The 21,705-nt window shown below is 31.1% G+C and overlaps 1 protein-coding gene across 1 annotated transcript; it reads right to left on the reverse strand.

The window, feature by feature from the left end:
* Positions 1 to 1,952: 1,952 nt before the first annotated feature.
* On the reverse strand, positions 1,953 to 16,130 carry LOC139515036 (uncharacterized). The gene is made up of 12 exons (XM_071304596.1): positions 14,849 to 16,130; positions 13,112 to 13,199; positions 12,238 to 12,410; positions 11,453 to 11,551; positions 10,661 to 10,733; positions 8,024 to 8,080; positions 6,957 to 7,064; positions 5,943 to 6,410; positions 4,684 to 4,913; positions 4,119 to 4,208; positions 3,327 to 3,478; positions 1,953 to 2,142 (listed from the first exon to the last, which is right to left on the reverse strand). The coding sequence occupies exons 1-12, from the start codon at positions 15,806 to 15,808 to the stop codon at positions 1,953 to 1,955; spliced, it is 2,688 nt and encodes an 895-aa protein (XP_071160697.1). The 5' UTR covers positions 15,809 to 16,130.
* Positions 16,131 to 21,705: the final 5,575 nt, after the last annotated feature.

The raw sequence follows: 21,705 nt of genomic DNA on the forward strand, positions 1-21,705 counted from the left end.
CCTCTATTTTTTATGCATTTACAGAATTTGAAATAAATGTTGTTCTTGTGAAACATATTGAATTCATATAACAAGCCCTCAGATTTAAAATTGCATTTACACCTAATATTTCAAAAGCAGCTGCTTTAAAGTAAAATAAAATGTAATGTCAAAAATTATAATTTACTTGGAATACAATTTTTGGTTTATTCAAACATTCATATTTACATGTCCAGGGGCAGTTACTTTGCTATTACCTTTGATTTGAATATGTGGAAGAAATCAAAATTTTAAATTCACAATAACTCAAACAAACATACAAAGGACAAAGGAAACTTAAATCAATCTACCTGCATCACTGCATTATACAAAATGACAATATTTCTATGTTTTGTACCAAATCAATGCAATTATAAATGAATTATAAAATGTATATGCCTTCCTTACTCAATTACTGGCTATGTTATACATAAGAGCTGCCAAATGTATATTTCACTATAAAAATAAGTTACAAGTTGAATATATATATACAGAATACCACTGAAGTTCCTAAGCATTGAGATTTTCAATCAATTTTTCCTTCGCATTAAACTTATACATTATAGCCAGCCAAAATGTAGCTTTTTACTCCTTCTTCAAAGCCTATCCACAGATATTACTACTAGTATTTGTATTAAATGTGAAACTGAAATATTTGAAATGTACATTGCTTTCAAGAAAAACTGAGACTAAGACAGATATGCATTCTATGATATCACAAAAATGACTATATACAGGTTACAGGTATATTTTAATATTTGATGGGTGATGATTCCGTCGTAGGATTTCAGAGATCTCAATTTACAAGCATATAATGGCATTGAAATATATTAAAATGTAACATTTTAAACATAAAATAGCACTGTTGTATGAAAATAGACAGCATTAACTCTTATTTCGCAAAGTTGTTAATTTTTTAATACATTTTAGACCCAAGCCTCTGTTAGGGGAACAAATCAATAAATAAAAGAAAAAAATACTTGTTTAGATATGAATCCATAATGTGTAAGTATTGCATATAAGGTTTAATATCTACAAACAGCATACTTCTAATCTAAAAATAATTGTAATTTAAGTATTTCCTAACATATTTATACTAACGGTAAAAGATAAAGCAAAATGTCTGGATTATCTCCCCTGTAACCTATTTTTAAAATATGCTCATAGTTGGAAGAGATCACTTGGGAACTTCCAGTTTGATCTGTTTTTCATGTTTTAGCAGCATGAAATTTAATGAAAGCAATATATTTACAGCAACATTAAAAGGTGGTACCTAACACTTTCACTAAAATTAATTTGGCTCGTTTAATTTTCATAAAATTTTGACAAAGTATTTACTTTGACCCTTTGACAAAAATATAAAAATTTCAAAAAATTTGAACCAACCATTTTTTCAGGAAAATTACACTGGTTATATAGCAGTTTGACAAACACTAATTTTGATCATTGAGAAGCTTAATATTCTCTTAACAACGCAACGTAATTAAAACATTCAGCTGATTTTACAGAGTTATCTCCCTGTAGTGTTAGGTACCACCTTAACTTTAATTTTCATGTAAGCTAAATGAATTTTCATGTAAGCATTATGTTTAAAACAGTTTCTAAGTAGTTAGAATTTTTATGTACAAAGCACTTTAGTTACAGCACTATTATGAATCAAATTTTATAAAATAAAAGTCAACCTTTTTAAACCTCTTCAAGAAAACAGCTACAAATATAAGTTCAGAAATTTCATCATGTATATTACTGCAAGAAAAGCTATGAGACTAGTATTGCATTAACAAGAGTTCTATATTTGTATGTTACATTTTTTTTAAATTGGCACATATTTGTCCAAAAAGACACATAATATATTTACACAGGAATTTTTGAATTCACAGCAAATAATTATATCTAAAGTTTCCTCATTTTTTTAAGCCTAAATTGTCTTGTAATCATTGACCCCCTTTTTGCTTCTTTGACTTGGATGTTTTTTGTGCAGGGGCTTTGCTCTGTGCTTCACTGGCAGCTTTTAACTCTTTTTTCTTTCTATCTTTAAGCTTTTTCACATCCTCTTTTTTCATATTAGCATTGACCATTTGAAACAGTTGTTTCTTGTAATCTTTTAATTCCCTATTCACTTCTCTGAAATACAAATAGAAATAAAGGGTTAAAAAACAAAAACATGTGTATTCTGGCACCATCCTTTTTCATTTGGTGTACCTATATAAGTGATCAACTTCCGAAGCAAGGTTGTCGGCTCTCCGGACATTCCCGGATTTTAGTATAAATATTGTTTGGAAATTTTGTAAAAGCAGTCAGTGTTTCGGAAGCGTAACCTCACACTACTCATGTCATTATACTGGACCTATAAGACTGTCTACCAGTCTACCAGTTGACTGTGTAGTGTGAGACAAAAGGAGTAGGTCCAGTAAGACCCCTTTTTGGTCCCAAAATATAGCAGTTTTACAAAATTGTTAAAATGTAAACTTTTAGTTATTCATTGGACAGTAGAATGCTTCTGCTACATAGATTTGGGTTGATTTTGACAATACAATGCACATATATCGGGTACTAGCACCATTAAGTCATGCTAAATTACTAAAATCTTCACAATTCTAGCATTTTAGTTAAATTTTAGACGGTTTTCGTGTAAAACGAAAGTGGCCGCATTCATGTTCATCCTTAATATTAAATTGTAAGTTGTATTTTATGATAATACATAACATATATAAAGGTTGAGGATGAACACGGATGCGGCCACTTTTATTTTTGACAAAAACCACCAAACTCTTATAGAGCATTTCCAAACTATCATAAACCTAAAATCTAAATACCTAACTATAACACTAGCCCTAACCATAAAACATAACCCTAACCTGAAACATCCCCTTACCTAACCATTACCATGAATGAACCCTACCTCTAAAATATAGGGACCCTTGAATGCCGATTATTGTAATATTTATACAGAAGAATAACTCATCTCTACCTTTTACTGGTGCCAAGAAAAATTTAACTGAATTTCACTTGTAAAATTAGTATTGTAAAATTTCAAACTATTTACAAACAGGAAATAGATACATGGAATATTAAAAATTGATTACTCACTCAACATTATAAAGCTGCAAACCAAGTATTTAATCATTCCCTCTCATATATATAAGAAAAGACAATTTTATTTTAGACAGACGGACAGACAGATAGAGTAGAGCGGTTCAACAATTTAGGTCATAAAATTAAGCTCATAACATAAAATGAAAAACATTTTTGAGTGATGGAATATAAATCATCAGATTTAAAAATAACCATTACAAGGATAGACTTACTTAGAGGAGAAATACTGATAAGCCTTTAGGTAGGGCAAACAAACAGCAGTAACATTATCTTTGTCAACAGGGATACAGTCAGGACTGAATCCAGTCTTCTTCAATTTAGTGATATCACCAAAATTTCCTTCCATCATCATATCATAGGCAATCTGCAAAAAAATACAAGATATAAAATGTCTTCATTTATTGTAAGTCAATTTGCATGTTCAATTCTTCAACATGTATTTTCTACTTTATCAGTTGTAAGTAAAGAAATAGAGCATTTGCAAATGACAGTCAACTTCTGTACCCTTAATAAATAAGAATCAAATTTGTCTTACCTACTGTTGATTCAATTATTTTCGTGGGTTCTAATTTTTGTAGATCATGGAAAACTTTGTGGTGGTTGATATTAAATTTCGTGGTTTTGTCAAAGTTTGCATACAAGCCTAAAGGAAATTTGTCATTCTTTGAACATTTAATTTTGTGGTTAACCTAAAGTTTAAACCAACGAAATCCACGAAAATTGGTATCCAACGTATAATAATGAATCCACAGTATTATTTGATTTAAAATTCAAAAAGAAATGAAATTATCTTCTTAAATTATCAATAATTGAATGCAAATGTAAGCATAAATGATTGTTTTATGAGTTTATTATGATTTTAGTTAGTTGTGACAATTTTATAACTAAGTAAAATAGATCATATGTAAACCTTGAAGCTTCATTTCTTGTGGCATTCTGAACAATTTCACAAAAGTATTCAAGAAATAAAAATATGATTACAAGCAAAGAAAAAAAAGACAAACCTTGAGATCATATATTTTAGTTCCATCCAGTATAATTTCATATTTGTAAAATAATACAGCACATGTCTTGGAATCTAATCCATGGAACACCTGAAAAAATATGATATGTATGGCTAACTTACATGGCATTTACAGAGATTTTCTTAAACTAAAACCCTATGGATCAGCTGACATACTTCCTTTGCCTTTTACTTTTACACAAACTCTAAATCTTACATACTTTTATAGTAAGCTAAGTCTCAAAATGTTGCCTCTACTTGTACTTGAAACTTGAGTGGCAGATCCAGAAATTTTCATAAATTGGGGTACTAACTGCCATAAGAGGTAGCTCGATCTAGTCATTCCCTAAATAATCAACCAAATATTTAAATAATTTATATTTCTGACAAAATGGGGACATGAGCCCCACTCTTAATCCGCCTCAGATATATTGTAAATTCATAACATTTTCCCATTAATTTATTACTGATTCTTGATTGTAAATATATTCATTAATGTAATCCATTTATAGTTAGTAGTGATGTTGTACTTATAATACAAACAGAAAACAGAAATATATCCTCACTTTGGTTGGTTCCTTTGTCAAATTGAAAAACTCTGCTACTTTGCCCAACGTCAGTAAGTCTGAATTGTTTTCAACATCAAAGATAAAAGATTTATCTCCAGTAACACAAGCTATTCTCCTTAAGCCATCTTCTGACACTTCAACGTGAACAGCCACAACGTCTCTCTCTCTCAGGTAGTCTACAGCACTGATACTGTTATCTGGGTCATCTATTGTAATTGTTTCGTCATCTGTTTAAAGTTTAATAAAGATTTTTTTTTCAATTATTTTTCAATTTTGGTTGGAACCTCTTGCAAAAAAAATTAAAAAAAATGGTAAGAGATCAAAATAAAAACAATCTGGCTCTTAAAAAAAGTATGAGAATATAGGATTTTGTTTTTATTTTGATCTAAAATGATAATTACATAATTATCAATAGGTTATTTCTGCAAGAATAATTAACAGATGATAAAGAATTGTAAAAATTTATAAGCTGTGTTTTCTTTTAAGAAATGGTTAATTCTTGCTTTACATAGGTAACCTCTAAATGTGCACAATTTTAGTGTAAATTATCTTTGTGTAACTATATGGTTAATGAATAATTATAATTGCTGTAGTTATTTTCATGGAAACCACTAATTTTTGTTGATGTTGGAAATATTGTATTTTCGTGAATATTTGTTTTCATGGTTTTGGACAAGGTATTTATAAACTCCTATAGGAATCTGATGTACAGTAGTTGTCGTTTGTTTATGTAATATATACGTGTTTCTCGTTTCTCGTTTTGTTTATATAGATTAGACCGTTGGTTTTCCCGTTTGAATGGTTTTACACTAGTAATTTTGAGGCCCTTTATAGCTTGTTGTTCGGTGTGAGCCAAGGCTCCGTGTTGACGGCCGTACTTTAACCTATAATGGTTTACTTTTTAAATTGTTATTTGTATGGAGAGTTGTCTCATTGGCACTCACACCACATCTTCCTATATCTATAGAAAATATGTACTTCTTTGAACATTTAAATTTGTGGTATAAAAAAATTTGATTCCAACAAAATACAATGGAACTAAAATATAAACAAAATTTGAAAAAACTGAAGAAAATTCAAAATATATTTTGTTTCAACTTCTTGTAGGCTTCTTTTGCTTAGAACCACAAATAATAACATTAGTTTGGACTAAAGATCTTTCTTTATGAATTATCTGAATATCTAAATAATCTTCTTTAAAAAATAGCAATTCAAACAAATAAACTATACAATTTTACTTAAATAATTTTACTTACATGATTCTACCTTTACATCTAAACTATCTGGACCTCCTTTAGCATCCTCAAATTCCTCCTCCGGTTCCTGATCCTGTACAGCATCAACAAACTTATCTTCATCATCCCAGCTATTAGGAGGAGTGGGAGTTGTAGTATAATCATCTTTGAGTTTACCCAGAGCCCCAGATCCACTTGGTGCTTTCATATTCTGAGCCTCAGACTTCTTTGGAACATCCACAGCCTTAGATCCACTTGGTTCATCCACTTCCATCTTTTCGTCAAACATTTGTGCTGTATCTTCCACTGCAGTCTCGTCTATTTCTGTCTTATCTTTCTTTTTCTGTATTTCTGTTCCTTCTTCTTTCTCTCTATCTCCTTTGCTTTTCTTGTTTTTATTCTTCTTTCCTTTTTTATCCTGTATCAAACTTGCACCACCGATAGGTACTTTTACTACTTTTACATTCTGATCAAACTCTAATCTCTGTCCTGATAGAAAAAAAGAATACACAGATTTGAGTCACTGACTTTTAGGTAGGTAGTATGTAACTTCAGCGTACTTACAATTTATTTTTCTAAATTCAATTTCAAGGAAGGCTATTGCAAAAAAATTACCAAAATATTCTATACATTTTATCATTGTTGTAAGATGGTGATTTTTTAATTGCAGTAAAAATGTCCAAACCGAGTTTTTTTATTCTATTCCTTTTAAAAAGTTTTTAATAACTAAAGAATAAGACACCATTTTGAATTCAAACTAAATTTACACCATTAAATTCAAAAATAAGGCTTTATAAGCCCTTTGTCCTCACGTGTTATACTCAGGTGTGCCTTATGTATGTGTTTTTTCTGTGATCCAGGACAAGCGTGGAAAAAAAATATAACTGGATTTTTAAACCATCAGAATGTTGTCAAGTGCTTTCAGATACTTGATATATTGTTTAAGTGCCCGAAACAATAACAAAAAAACAACAGATGCATGTTTACATAGGGGTGCACTTTTTTTCTCTCACCAAGTACTGTAATATAACTTACTTGGGTTCCTCTGTACTGCTTCTACAAAGTATTTAGGGGGAATAACTCCATCTTCATTTCCAGCGCAAAGTATCACATTATTAGCTGACCGGAAAAACTTGAATCCATCTAAAATAAATAAATTGTTCTTTATAACTTTAACAAAACCAACCATTTGAAATTGAAATATGGGTGAACAATTTATTTGACAAAATACTAAATTGTTAATAATGTATCCATGGTCAATGTAAAATGTATTGTAAAATTTACAAACTGATCATTCAATAATAAACTGTTGACATAGATAAGGTCTCGCGATATTCTGTAGAAAAATTCATGAAAAGACAATCTATTGGACAGCAACATTGCTAATGAATTCAAAGTCACTGGATCATGAACTAGGAGCAGGGCCTTAAAGTGGTTGATAAACTAGCAGTAATGTAATGTTATAGAAAATATTATTGATCTATCACAAACAGTTCCTATCAAACTGACTCTAGCAGAGAACTTGACAATTGTTGATGCAGTTGCCACCAAAAAATGCAATACGTATGACTCACATTTCAGACTTTCTGTGTAGGCATTTTATACATTTAAAATTAATTTGTATGCCTTTAACTTCTCAAATTTTGTAATTATAAAACTGTAAAAAAAAATTAATTGGAAATCATCATCTTTAATAAAGATCTCAATCACTTTATAGAAGTAAAAAGTCAACCCCTGCAAATTATGCTTTTTTCTAGAACAACATGCCTCTTTCTAATGAAATCTTATCATGATACATGTTTTACATTAATAAAAACATAAAAAAAAAAAAAAAATCATATACTGCGGATTCAATTATTTTCGTGGGTACCAGTTTTCAAGGTTAGAGGATAACTTTCATAGTCTTGGATATTCAATTTCGTGGTTTTTGCAAAGTCTGCATATATTCCTTAAAAATGTGTAGGTCATTAAATTTAAATTCAAATTCGTGGTTCACCTGTTCCAACGGAATCCATGAAAATTAGTATCCAATGAATATTAATGAACCCACAGTAGTAACCATTTTACAGAACTTCTGGTAGAAATTCTGGATGGTCTCTTACCTGCTAAAGCCGCCTCCAGGTTAATAAATATCATAACTTCACATGATTGTCTCATTCCTGTAAAAAAATTAGGTCAGTGAAAAAATTAATTTAGAAACAAGAATGTGTTCATAGTACATGTACACAGATTCTCCACTCACATTTCATTTTCTATGTTCAGTGAACCATGAAGTTGGGTCAAAACTCTTATTTGGCATTAAAATTAGAAAAATCATTTCATAGTGAACATGGGTACTAAGTTTCAAGTTGATTGGTTAACCTCATCAAAAACGGTAACCTATAGCTAACAGACAGACGGTCGGACGGAGAGAGGAACAGATGCACAGACTGAAAAACAAAATGCCCTAGGTGGAACATAAAAAACTTTCATCTATTTTCTGATACTGATGAAGATGTTTGTTATCTGAAATGCTTATTGAATTTTGTATTTAATACTTAATATTCTTTTTTTACAATTTTTTCTGAGTTATATATATATATATATTACAACTCGTCTAAACATCAACGCAAATTTTTGGTTCTTCCCTCGCCGGGATTCGAACCCATGCTTATATATAATCAGTTTTTACTTAGACCAGGGTTTTTCAATTTGTTGGTTTAAGGATTTCCCCATGAAACAGTCTGGCGGTTGGTTGGAAAAAAAAAGAAAAAAAATATCTTTCAAGACAGAAAAATATGCAAAATATATATATATTTCCCCTTTCTAACAATATGTTTGTTATGCTACTTTTTCATCATTTCTTAGATTTTAGTTCGATGAAATTTTATTGCTCAGCTGTCATAAACATCGCATGACATTCTAATAATTTCCTGTAAAAAGGGGGGTGCACAGACAAAGACATTTCACAAACAAGAAAAACAGATTTGCGTAGCTCTTAATCAATTCCAGAAAACTTGGAGAATTATGATCTTCAAGCACAAAAACTGATAAAGAAAAAAAATGTAAAAACGTCGTACCAAATTAGTTTCAACACAAGTGTCAAAAACATAATAGACTGAGACTCGTCAGCTGGAAAAACGAGAATATCAGGATAATCTGTTGTCATGCATTCACGTTTTTTTATCCTAATGGCCGATAATTTTTTAATATCTATGAAACAAGAAAATTCCAAATGATTATTTAATATTCAGTACTTTAACTTGATGTCTTCCACCTGTCCACATTTGGACAAGTCTATTCTATCAGATGATGCATCCTACGGACTGAGGACAAATACAGGAAAGGAACTTATTGTGTAATTGGTTTTAAACACAGGTTTCGTTTTGCAAAATTATTTGCACAAATGACATTTCAAGGTCAGTTATAATTGATTTGTCTGGAAGTTTAATTTTTTCACTACAGAAAGTGTTATCAATTTTGTTAGTGATTAATGCATTTCATTTCATAAAAAATAGAATATTTTAGTTATTTTTTAGGGATAAGGCATTTGTTAGGGTCGACTGGAATAAAAAAGCATGAAAAGTTAATCTTATTTTTATTCTGGAAATCAGCAAAATAGGGTCAGCCGATCCGTAAACCCACAAATTAAAAAATCCTGTCCTTATTGTGTCCAGTTCAAATGATCCAAATCTATGACAGGAAAGGAGAAATTAATGCACATTGAATAGTGACTGATTTTATACCTGTTGATAAGGATGTATAAATCTCATTATGTATTTTCAAGAATGATTGGTAGTTTTTATGGTACAACTTTTTTTTTATATTAGCTATTTCTGTGATTTAGGAAAGAAGCAAAGATTAAAGGGGCACTAGCTGTCAAATTCATTGTAACCGATTTGACTCAAATTCTCATATTTGGTTTATAACAATGTAAAACATTAATCCAAACTATCAAAAGTCTAAAATAAACAGTTTACAGAGCATGGGGTAGATAATATATAGGTTCGTTTCGTGTGTATTTTAGTCCAGACGCCATCTAATTAACTATCGATTTGACCTCAGATGACCATATAAGCGATGTAAACAAAAATAAAGATACAAATAGATTAAACCAACACGTGCAATTGCATTTTTATAGGTCTGTTTGATTTGATTTTATAGATTAAAAATAGATGTTTCTCATTGTTTTTAACCATATAATAATGATTTTATGTGCATCGAATTAGTAATCAAATGATTTACCGTAGTTTCACTTTCATTGTTGACATTCTTTTTCTTTAAATAACCAGTACACGTACAATGCATGCTTTGTCAATCTCTAGCTAGGGGTTAACTTGAAGTTCACATGAATACCGGTTAGAATGATGATGACGTTTTCACTTGCAAGTGAATCAGTCAAAAATTATGTTTAATCGCTTATTTCAACAAAATTAAAGGAAATTGATTGCTAAAAGCAAATTATTATTTCATTATTCCAATTTGATTAATGATTGATCTAAATAAAATCATACTTTATTTTTTTATATATATCATAGCTAGTGCCCCTTTAAGATAGCAACAAAAAAATCTCCCATTTTGGAATTTGTTTAATAGTTTTGTTTTAATTAAAAATTTTATATATTTGTCAATTTTAGGCCATTGAATAACTTTTAAAGATGCTTCAGTGATTCCCTACATAATCAACCATTTTTTTCAACAATAGGGGGAGAACTCGGCACATTGGGCCCCTTCTTCAATCTGCCTCTGCAAAGACTTACCACTGATGACTCCATTTTCTCCTGGTTCGCCTGCAGCGAAGTGGATATGGTTTCTTCCCATCCTACTTAAACCCTAAAAAGTTAAATCATTTTTCGTTTTACTTGTTCAGTGTGTATATAATATAGACATAAAAGAACCGTTTGTCAAGTTTAATGTAGTTAAGTTTTTTCATCCTGACTTTTATGAAATATAAACAGGAGTTATGTTTGATTGATGTCCTACTTGGCCCCTGTAATATATTTTTTTTTTATTCTAAAGCGATTTGGCATATCATAACAATTTTGATGTGATGATGCCTATCATCAATTCTATGATCATTTCAGTAAAATATTTTCACTTGTGTTGGACTGATAAGCAAAAACAAGAGTGTAAAGTAGTAGTCAAGAGGTTCGTATCTGTATTGTAGGTTAGATGATGTTAGAAATATAGATTCCCACCACTGCAACAAGATTTTTAAATAATTAAAATTTAACTGTTGAGAGTACTAGTGGAGAAATATTATAATACACAAGTTATAGAGGTGAAATCTGTTTCTCTAATGATTTTTATCCTTCCTTTTAAAAGATTTGCAAAAAATTGTTTTCTTTATTGTTGCCTGTTTTCATGACTTCAGTATTGAAAATTCAGAAGGAACAAAAAATATTTGACATCGTTATTTGCCAAGAAAATATATTACACTAGTGACTGACTGAGGAGAAATAGTTTTCTCACACTGATCAAGAAATGCGAAAATAGCACAAAAATTTGAGAACAAACATGACAAAGGCAAAATAATTTAATAATCTGCTTACTGTGTGTTTTATCTTCTCCCAGGAATTATAGTAAGTTCCATGAATAACCATAGAAACTTCCTTGGCATTCAATAACGGTTTTAATTCCAGATCCGCTACCTGAAAAAATAGAAATGTTCATGGTGAGAATTTTTTTAACAAAAGACAAATAATGGCAAAACAAAGTACATCTATCCAAACTTGTCAGGATACTAACACAATTACAATAGTATCAATTTTTGTTGTAACTACATCTCCCAATTTGAAACTGCACCAGCATCTTTGTATGTACAAATGTTGAATTCCTGATAGAACATTTTTTAAGTTTAAAAGCATAAACTGTGTCACTTGCTTTAACTTTTCCAATGTTTGAAAGAAACGTCTTAATTTAGTGCATACATCAAATTCTGATATGACCAGTATAACATCATAGAAATAGGATCTTGCCTGATGGAGTCATCCACAAGAAGCAGATGATAGAAATCTTGACTGTTTTGGATAATACTTAGAAAGCATCAAAGATCAACTTAATCTACTTTCTATAGATATCTTGTAAAAAGTCTAGCAAATGATGCTAAAGACATCTTGAATAAAGAAATTTTAAACTGTTGAAAAAAATTATCAAAATATCTTTATTTGAAGACTTTGCAAAAGTAACCATATTTGATTTTAGAAATTAGTCGACATCAGAGCATTCAGGCAGTTAACAAACCTTATAGATTGATCTTTATCCCATAAAACTTTAATTACATGCTTGTTGTTTATGTAATTCAACAGAATGACCTTGGCTTTCTATGGTTACTTACTTCAATACTATGTCCTTGGTTTGCTCTGATTTTCATTTTTCCTGTTTCTTTATCTGGCTCCATATGAAATCTCTTTTTGTCGTTTGTTTCAACAATTCTTTTCACATCTTCAAGGTCATAATCCCGTAGATTGTTTTGCTTTTTTAGAATTTCGTCAACATAAAGAAAACCACCTTAAAAACAAATCAAATGTCTATCATTTTCAAGTGCAGCATTTTATTTCATTTCTAGATGCATTAAACACCAAAAATCAATCCATCAAAAAGCATTTAAAAGAGTTCTGCATAATAGAGATCAATCTCACACTTAAAGGTATAAAAATAAATGAAACCAATTATTTTTAAAAAGCACCGCCAGCGTAATGTCACTTTGCAGGATACATTTCCCATTAAATTCCTTAGAGAGATTCTCACTTCAAGGTAAATTGACAGCTTTATGTAACTCAGGCAAGAATTTTTAAAGTTGTTATTTTACAGATTTCAAATGTAAGAATTGGTCATGGAATGACTGTATACTCAGTGTTTTGTGTTGGGGATAACAGTTTTGTCTCTTTTGCCAGGTTACCCCTCTTTTGAGATTCAAACATTGTCAAAAGGGCAAAAAGAGCAGTACCACCTAAGAACCAGAAAATCAACAATTGTTTCATATTCTGCTGTTAATTTACTAATTTTCAGGAATGAACTGGTATAATTTTGTGCATAAAGATAATATATGATGTAGTACATATTTTTAATATATAAAACAATTGATCCAAAATGTTTAAAATCTATCATCTAATGATGATAAAAAAAAGTTAGCTTAAACTGCATTTATTGAACTATTTTCATTTTAAAAATGTACATAGATTTTGATCACAAGTGAACTATAAATCTACCTGGCATCATTTTATAGCCCTGTCTTTCTGCTCCATGTCTCAGTATAAATGACAAAGCCTTCGATAGCTGGATGTCTGATTTTTCTCCCTATAACAATTGTTTAAAATAAACTATGATTATGTTATAATATTATTGACAATAATAATTTAAAAAAAATCTTTGTTAACTGATTAAATCTGTAAAAGACACAATGCCCAGTCATGAATATATTGCTGAATGACATATGGCCCGAGAACACAGTTATTTCGTAGTGCATTTCTTTTAGACCATAAATTCAAATTAAAAAAATCGCACCTGCTCTTTCTCAAAAAGATTTTTACAGTGTAGTGTACTACCAGTGAGACAAATAATATCAAAATTATAGAAACTTCTACCAGCTCTAACTCAAAATATGGACAATTCTGTGTTAAGGGGGTGTAAAATTCAGTTTGATAGCTTCAGACGTGATAAAATTTGACCTTTTTGAACTGGACCAAATCACTACTTAACATAAAGATTCAGCACCCAAATTTTTTTAACATGTAATTACATCCCCCTACTTAATATTTCATGCATTTAATATTAAGAAATAAATTGGGAAAGTGTATTAAATAAAACATGCAAGTTATACACTGTTTACACTAGGGACTATATTCGTAGACAACGAAAACCAAAGGACGATAACTGTGTCCTTGGACCATATAGATTGTCTTGAAATAAAAAATTTATTTGCACAAGGCTTAGAAATTGATATCCTGTTTTGAGCCGAGTACAAATAACATTTATATTCAAGACAAATTTATTGAACTTTTTTTTATATATATACTGCAACTCCTACAACTGTTCAAAATGAAATAGTTAGGGTTGAATTTGAAGGGAACGATGTAAAAATTCTGTGAACCTGTACTTTTAATGACATCATAGATAAAACTCTATGGAAACGTTTTGTTAGTGACCATAATTCACATATAATTATATGGTCAACATGGTCAAAGCAAATTTGACTCCACAAATAGTACAACTGCAGTATATATATCATCCCATATATAATACTCAACCAAAGTCAGGATCTTATTTATGTAAGGTTATGCTCTAGGTTCACTCACTGTTAGAGAGAAAATAAATCATGGAGCACGTTTACATGGTAACATGCTATGAGGTGACAAATGTGAGTGAGTTCGGTTATTGTTGCTGTTGCTTTGTTTTTTAATTCAAAGTTATTTCTAGATCTTCAGTCAAAACTTATCTATCAATATTTCCATGATTGCAGGCAATTTATAAATGGTGTGTGTTTGTTCCAAAACTGATATGGTTAAGTTACTTCAAGATATGTTATTTTGGAAATGTAAACTAATACTGGCGTATGTCATCTTGTAGCATTGAAAAAGTTCTTAGTTCTTATATCTTTATTTTGATAGTTCTCATTAGCATCATACAACATCTCCCTATCTAAATTAATATTATGTTGTGTTGTCTCATTTATCCAAAATCTTTTTTTTTTAGGTCTCAGAAGGCATAAGATGTAACTATACCGTTTTATAACTGTGAGGCCCTTACTTATATGATGTAACTAATAATATGTTTAATCATGAATCTATAATTGTACAAAACTTGACCTTGTAATTATCTGAATCATTGATAACAGTATTACAGGGTGTGTAAAAACTGCAATAATAAAATATAAACATTTTCTGACATGTTAAAACTGCAGGAAATAGAATCATATGAATAGAATAGAATATGAAACAAAATATTACCCATGATCCTTGCTGTCTCCTGTCATTATTTTGTTGATAGCCACCTCTATCATATCCCTGACTTTGCTGGTACCTATCGTTGTTTTCAGTATAACCATGGTATCTTTGACCTCTACCACGACCATCTCTTCGATCATCATACCTCTGATGCTCTTGACCTCTGTTTTGATTGTGATAGTTATCCCGGTTTCTGTTATACCGCTGATTCTTCTGATCACTACCCTGACCCTGTGAGTCCTCCCAATTTTCATTATGTTGTTGATCTCTACCTCTGTTGCTGTGTCTGTAATCTTGTCCATGTTGGTTTTGATTGTAGAATTCTTTTCCTTGGCCTTGTTGTGCATTCCATTCCATATTTTGACTATTAAAATCTTGCTGGATTATGTTCCTTCCTTGGGAACCTGATGCACCTGTATTTTGGACTTGAGGTGACTGGTTTTGGGTTGAAGCATCAGGAAACGAACCTTGATTCTCCTGTATACAGTGTTCAGGTAAGCTTCTATCTGGACTTGGATCCCTGGTATGATCCTCATCATTTCTGTCTATTGGTCTTGATCTGTCTTGTCTGTCTGGGCTAGTATCTCTCACATGATCTTCATGATTCTTGTCTATAGGTCTTGCCCTATCGTTGAAATTGTTTTGACCTTGTGCCATATCTTCCTGGTGTTGTACATTTGGTCCCTTGTGGTAAGAGGGTTTACCAAATCCACCACTTTGTGGTCTGTCTTCTTGGTTATACTGTCTGTTGTCCTGTCTGTAATTGTCTCTGTTATTCCATTGATTACCTGGTCTATTATTACCTCTGTTGTATGGTCTGTTACCACCTCTATCATATCCTCTACCACCACCTCCATGATGGCTTCTTCCTCTACCACCACCTCTCTGATTTCTGTCGCCACGTCCTCTCCAAGAACCACCATCTTGGTGCTCATACGCTTTTTGTCCACTTGGTTGATCCATGAAAAAAGAAAATACTAATCTCTGAAAATATCTAGTACGCCACGTCGTGACTTTTCAAAAAATTTCACATGCAAATGGGACTTCCATAAATGCAACTTTCACTTTCACTTTACTGTCTTTGGTCTTTACTTTCAATCGTGATAAAATCTGTAATTTCGGTTTGGGCTGACTATTTACACTCTATATTTTCATAAACAATTTGTATATAGAGAAATTATTGCCTAAATGTATCTATTAATACACACAACATCCACTTTCGAATATCTTGTTCGGACTCTTGGAAACAAAAATTTAACGGAAGTCGTAAAAAGGGAGATAATGTACTTTCATTTTCGGTTCTCAATGAAATATCACTACATACCAATACATCAATGTAAATATTCATATATAGTAATGACCAAAAATTATCTTGAAACAATAGCAAAATGTGTAGTTCTTTCATCTTCTGCACCATGACTCTGAAAGCACAACTCCAGAAGGAGTCTAGACAAGCACACAGAAAGGGTATGAACCATCACTTGTAGATGTTATTCTTACAAAAAGAACAACTCTTTGTTTCAAAACACTGAATTTTAACACTGGTGTTAGTGATTGTCATCATATGATATCTACTTTTATAAAAGGTCATACACCTAATTGTGTAAACAGTAAGACACAATATAGAAGTTTTAAATCTTTTCAATAATGTTGATAATTATATTAATGATCTTGATAATATCAGATTATTACATGGCATTTTTCATATCGCATGTATTATCAGCCCTAGGTTCAATATCAGCCCAAGAGCCGCATGGCTCGAGGGCTGATATTGATCGAGGGCTGACAATACATGCGATATGAAAAATGACATGTTATGATCTTTTTATCATACTCTTCAACAATGGAGAAAAATAACAGCTAGAATCATATATTGATCCTGTTACGAAGTTCAAAGAGTGAAAAGTTCACGGACGTCTGACTCCAAATTTCATACATTCGATATGAAATCTTTCTATCATATGCCTCAAGAAGAAGAAAAATATTTTAATATGGACGAATGAACAAAAAAAACAATTCAACAATATACATAATGAACACTGTTTGGAAAAGTCAGCTTTTCGTAAAGTAACTTTCTAAATTATGTTTGAAACTATTAAAAAATGCATTTATATAGTAATTTGTTTGTTTTTTTTTTTTTGTTTTTTTTTTTTTTCTAATTATTTTACACAATATACTTTCAAGTATTCAAATATTGTTCTGTGCACTACTTTGTAAATCAATGTTTTTCACTGAAAACGTAGCATTTAGGTGTAATTTCCGGAATTTGCAGAATATCACCGGAATGCCATGCGATAACGTTACGTAAAGGCATGTGATAACAATCGAAGCATATGATAAACTTTTCATATCAGCCCGCTAAGGACCAACTCGAAAATATGGAATTTACGTTAATTTAATGCTATTATCATACAGTAAAAATCATATGTTATTTAGTCTAAGTATATGATTATATAAATATTTTACATGATTCAGATGAATGTATTGATGATATAAATTTGGTATAGAATGATTTTGAAACTAAAGTCTTTGGTTTGATAAATTGTCATGCATCAAAGAAATACAGATACCCTCGAAAAAACTCAGTACCATATAGTAAGTAAGTAAGTAAGTAAGTAAGTAATTTTTATTGGTTTAAAATCCAAAATTACAGGATTGATACCAAGACAATACAAATTTGTTATACACAAACATACAAACATATATATATCATACCAATTTCATAAACATTATATGAGGAGGTGGTACCACAAAGTTATTTAGTGCTTAATAAAGGATTTCCAGAAATGTACATGTCGCTTATAAATTTAACAATAATTCTAACTATATCAGTCTCAACACACGTATATAAAAATTTTAATCTTGCTTCATTAGTCATATTTAAAGAAGAGGGAACTATTTCACTAATTTTGGAAAACAGTTGGTCTCTAATTATATTCAGTTTTGTACATTTTAAAGTGAAATGAAATTCATCTTCAACTTCTAAGAGGCACAAAGGACAAATTCTTTCTTCTACAGGGGTTTTAGTCATGAGTGTGACGCCCTTGTTCAATTCTAAGAACACTATTACTAATACGAATTTTAGCGAAATGCCCTATTACTTTTCTGTCTATATTTAACAATAATAAAATTGAGAATGGAAATGGGGAATGTGTCAAAGAGACAACAACCCGCCCAAATAAAAAACAACAGCAGAGGGTCACTAACAGGTCTTCAATGTAGCGAGAAATTCCCGCACCCGGAGGCGTCCTTCAGCTGGCCCCTAAACAAATATATACTAGTCCAGTGATAATGAACGCCATACTAATTTCCAAATTGTACACAAGAAACTAAAATTAAAATAATACAAGACTAACAAAGGCCAGAGGCTCCTGACTTGGGACAGGCGCAAAAATGCGGCGGGGTTAAACATGTTTGTGAGATCTCAACCCTCCCCCTATACCTCTAACCAATGTAGTAAAGTAAACGCATAACAATACGCACATTAAAATTCAGTTCAAGAGAAATCCGAGTCTGATGTCAGACGATGTAACCAAAGAAAATAAACAAAATGACAATAATACATAAATAACAACAGACTACTAGCAGTTAACTGACATGCCAGCTCCAGACTTCAACTAAACTGACTGAAAGATTATGATTTCATCATATGAACATCAGGCACAATCCTTCCCGTTAGGGGTTTAGTATCATACCATCATAACATATATGAGAAGAACATAACACGTGTCATGCCAACAACTGTTTTTAGAATAAATGTGTTTAGTTCCGATGCAAAGACCTTATCAATGACTCAATATTAACGCCAAAATATGCAATCTTTAATGACTTGACAACAGTATCGTAATTATATCCAATTTATAATTTTCTTTAAACTGTCTATATGTTCTCAGCTTATTACCATGTACTGATTTATTATCACAAAATATATTTTCTTTCCAACAATTAAGATATCTATCATTAAGTTTGGTATAAATTGCATTTAATAAACGCCTTTTTGACATAGTATCATGATTTTTCCAAACATGTGAAAAATTTAATGTAGCAAGTAACTGTTCAATCTTTTTAGCAAATCCATTGGTTAATTGCAGGTTGGAACAATATACATCTTTTAGTAAACAATTGTTATCAGATTTGATCACATGCAACCAGAAGCCAATTGACAGTTTTAAAGCTTCTATAAAAACTGGATACATACCAAGTTCAGCCATATATGAACAGAGAACTAAGAAAAGCTATTTTTCATAAACAAATGCTGAGAACAAAATTTGAAAAATGCAAAACAAACAAATTAGGGAAGCATATAGAAAACAAAGAAATATGGTCACAAAACTAAAATGAAAATCAGTGAACATATATTTTCAAGAAAGATGTGCTTGAGAACAAAAATCAAAACACTTTTATAGCACAGTCAAACCATTTGTTATCTAAAAAGTCTACCTGTAGCCAACAAAAAATTGTCCTTGTGGATGATAATAAAATTTTAAACGACACTAAAGATGTTTGTGACAACTTTAATACTTTTTTTGTTGAAGTTGCCAATGACATAGGCAAAGGTATTATTTTTGAAGAAAAAACACATCCCAGTATTTCAAAAATTAAATCTCACATACAATATGATAAACCTTTTGATTTTAAACCTATACATGTTGACACAGTAAACAAACTTGTTAAAAAGATCAATATAAAAAAAGCTACTAGCGTAGATCAGATATCATCTAAACTACTACGAGCTGGTGCACCAGTATTCCACAAACACATAACAATATTAATAAATAACACCATAGAATCCAGTGAGTTTCCAAACAGACTCAAAGAAGCTCAGGTTGTACCATTACACAAAAAGAATGATCCACTGGATAAAGGGAACTATAGACCTGTGAGCATTTTACCAACAATTTCAAAAGTATATGAAATGGTTATGTCTGACCAGTTGTCTGAATTTTTTGAGAATATATTTCATGCTTTTTTATGTGCATTCAGAAAAGGTCATGGATGTCAGACAACTTTGCTGATACTCCTTGAAGATTGGAAAACAGCTTTGGATAATAATATGTATGTGTCAGCTATGCTTATGGATCTTTCGAAAGCTTTTGACTGTTTAATTTTTACCACATGATATTCTTTTAAGTAAATTATCTGCCTACGGTCTTTCTTCTAAATCAGGGAAATTACTTCAAAACTATCTTACAGATCGTAGGCAACAAATCAAACTTCAGGGAGTACTAAGCAGTTGGGCTGACATCCAGAAAGGGGTACCCCAAGGCTCAATCCTGGGGCCCCTATTATTTTATATTTTATAAATGACATATTCTATTTTATTGAACATGGTACCCTGTATAATTATGCCGATGATTATACTCTATCATATGCTGACAAAAATTTTGAAAATTTATGATGTACACTTGAAAGAGAAAGCGTTGTTTTAATTGACTGGTTTAGATTTAATTGTATGCAGGCAAATTCTGACAAGCCATTGCAGATGGAAATAAAACATTTGCAAAAAAGCCTGTTTTTAATATACAGTCAGCAAAAATATCCTGTGATGAGATTGCCAAACTTTTAGGTATTGATATTGACTATCAACTTAATTTTAATCACCACATTAAAATTGCTTGTCGTAAAGCATCCCAACAACTGAATGTTTTAAAGCGCATTGGCTGCTACCTTACTAAATTGAATAAATTGACCATTTTCCACGCATTTATTTTATCTAATTTTAATTTTTGTCCTTTGACATGGCATTTTTGCAACAAAAATAACACCACCAAATTGGAAAAAATTCAAGAAAGGGCTTTGCGATTTATATATGAAGACTATGTTAGTTCATATGATGAACTACTTTTACGAGCAAAGGTTCCATCACTGAAATTAAGACGTATGCGTAACATGGCTATTGAGTGTTTTAAAATTTTATATAAATTGTCACCACCATGCTTACATGATTTAGTTGTATTGAAAGGTTGTAAATATAATTTTAGATATTCTAATATTATAGATATATCTAGCAGGGGCGGATCCAGCCATTTAAAAAAGGGGGGTCCCAACCCAGGAAAAAAGGGGGGGGGGGTTCCAACTATATGTCCCCTTTCAAATGCATAGATCGGCCAAAAAAGGGGGATTCCAACCCCCGGTACAACACCCCCCCCACCCCCTTTTCCCCCTGGATCCGCCAATGCATAGGGAACATCAACCTATGGTTAGAACTCTTTTAAATACACAGCTGCTGTTTTATGGAATGATCTACCTGATGATTTTAGAAAAATTGCTAATTTTAGTCAGTTCAAAAATATTTCAAAGTCATGGAATGGAAATGACTGTAAGTGCACAGTTTGTGCAGGCTTTTAGTTTATATATTATGCAAATTTATTTACCATCTAGATCATACCCCATTTTTTCAAATTTTTTATGCTATGCATTTTGCCAGCTTTTATCCTTAGTTTACACTTATATGCTTTTAGCTTTAATACCTAGCTTATGCTTATATTCTGCTTTTAGTGCTTCATTTTTGTGCTTTGAAATTTATTACATGTGTATTATATTATGTGTTGTATTGTTATAAATGTTGTATTGTTATAAATGTTGTATTGTTATAAATGTTGTATTGTTATAAATGTTGTATTGTTATAAATGTTGTATTGTTAAAAACGTCTCATATGTCGGTTAAAAGCTCATTAGAGCTTATGAGTGTCTATGTTTGTATACCTTGCCGACTCTAAATAAAGCGCATTTATTTATTTACACAGTTCTTACATGGAAGATGTCGTAAGCAGCGAGTTGGAGTTTTCTAAAAAGAAATTTAAAAATTACAAACACAGAAACAAAATCAAGAGCATACCAGGCACTAGTAAGACCCAAAC

The sequence above is a fragment of the Mytilus edulis genome, chromosome 3 (assembly GCF_963676685.1).
Source record: "Mytilus edulis chromosome 3, xbMytEdul2.2, whole genome shotgun sequence".
In the NCBI taxonomy this organism is placed as follows: Eukaryota; Metazoa; Mollusca; class Bivalvia; order Mytilida; family Mytilidae; genus Mytilus; species Mytilus edulis.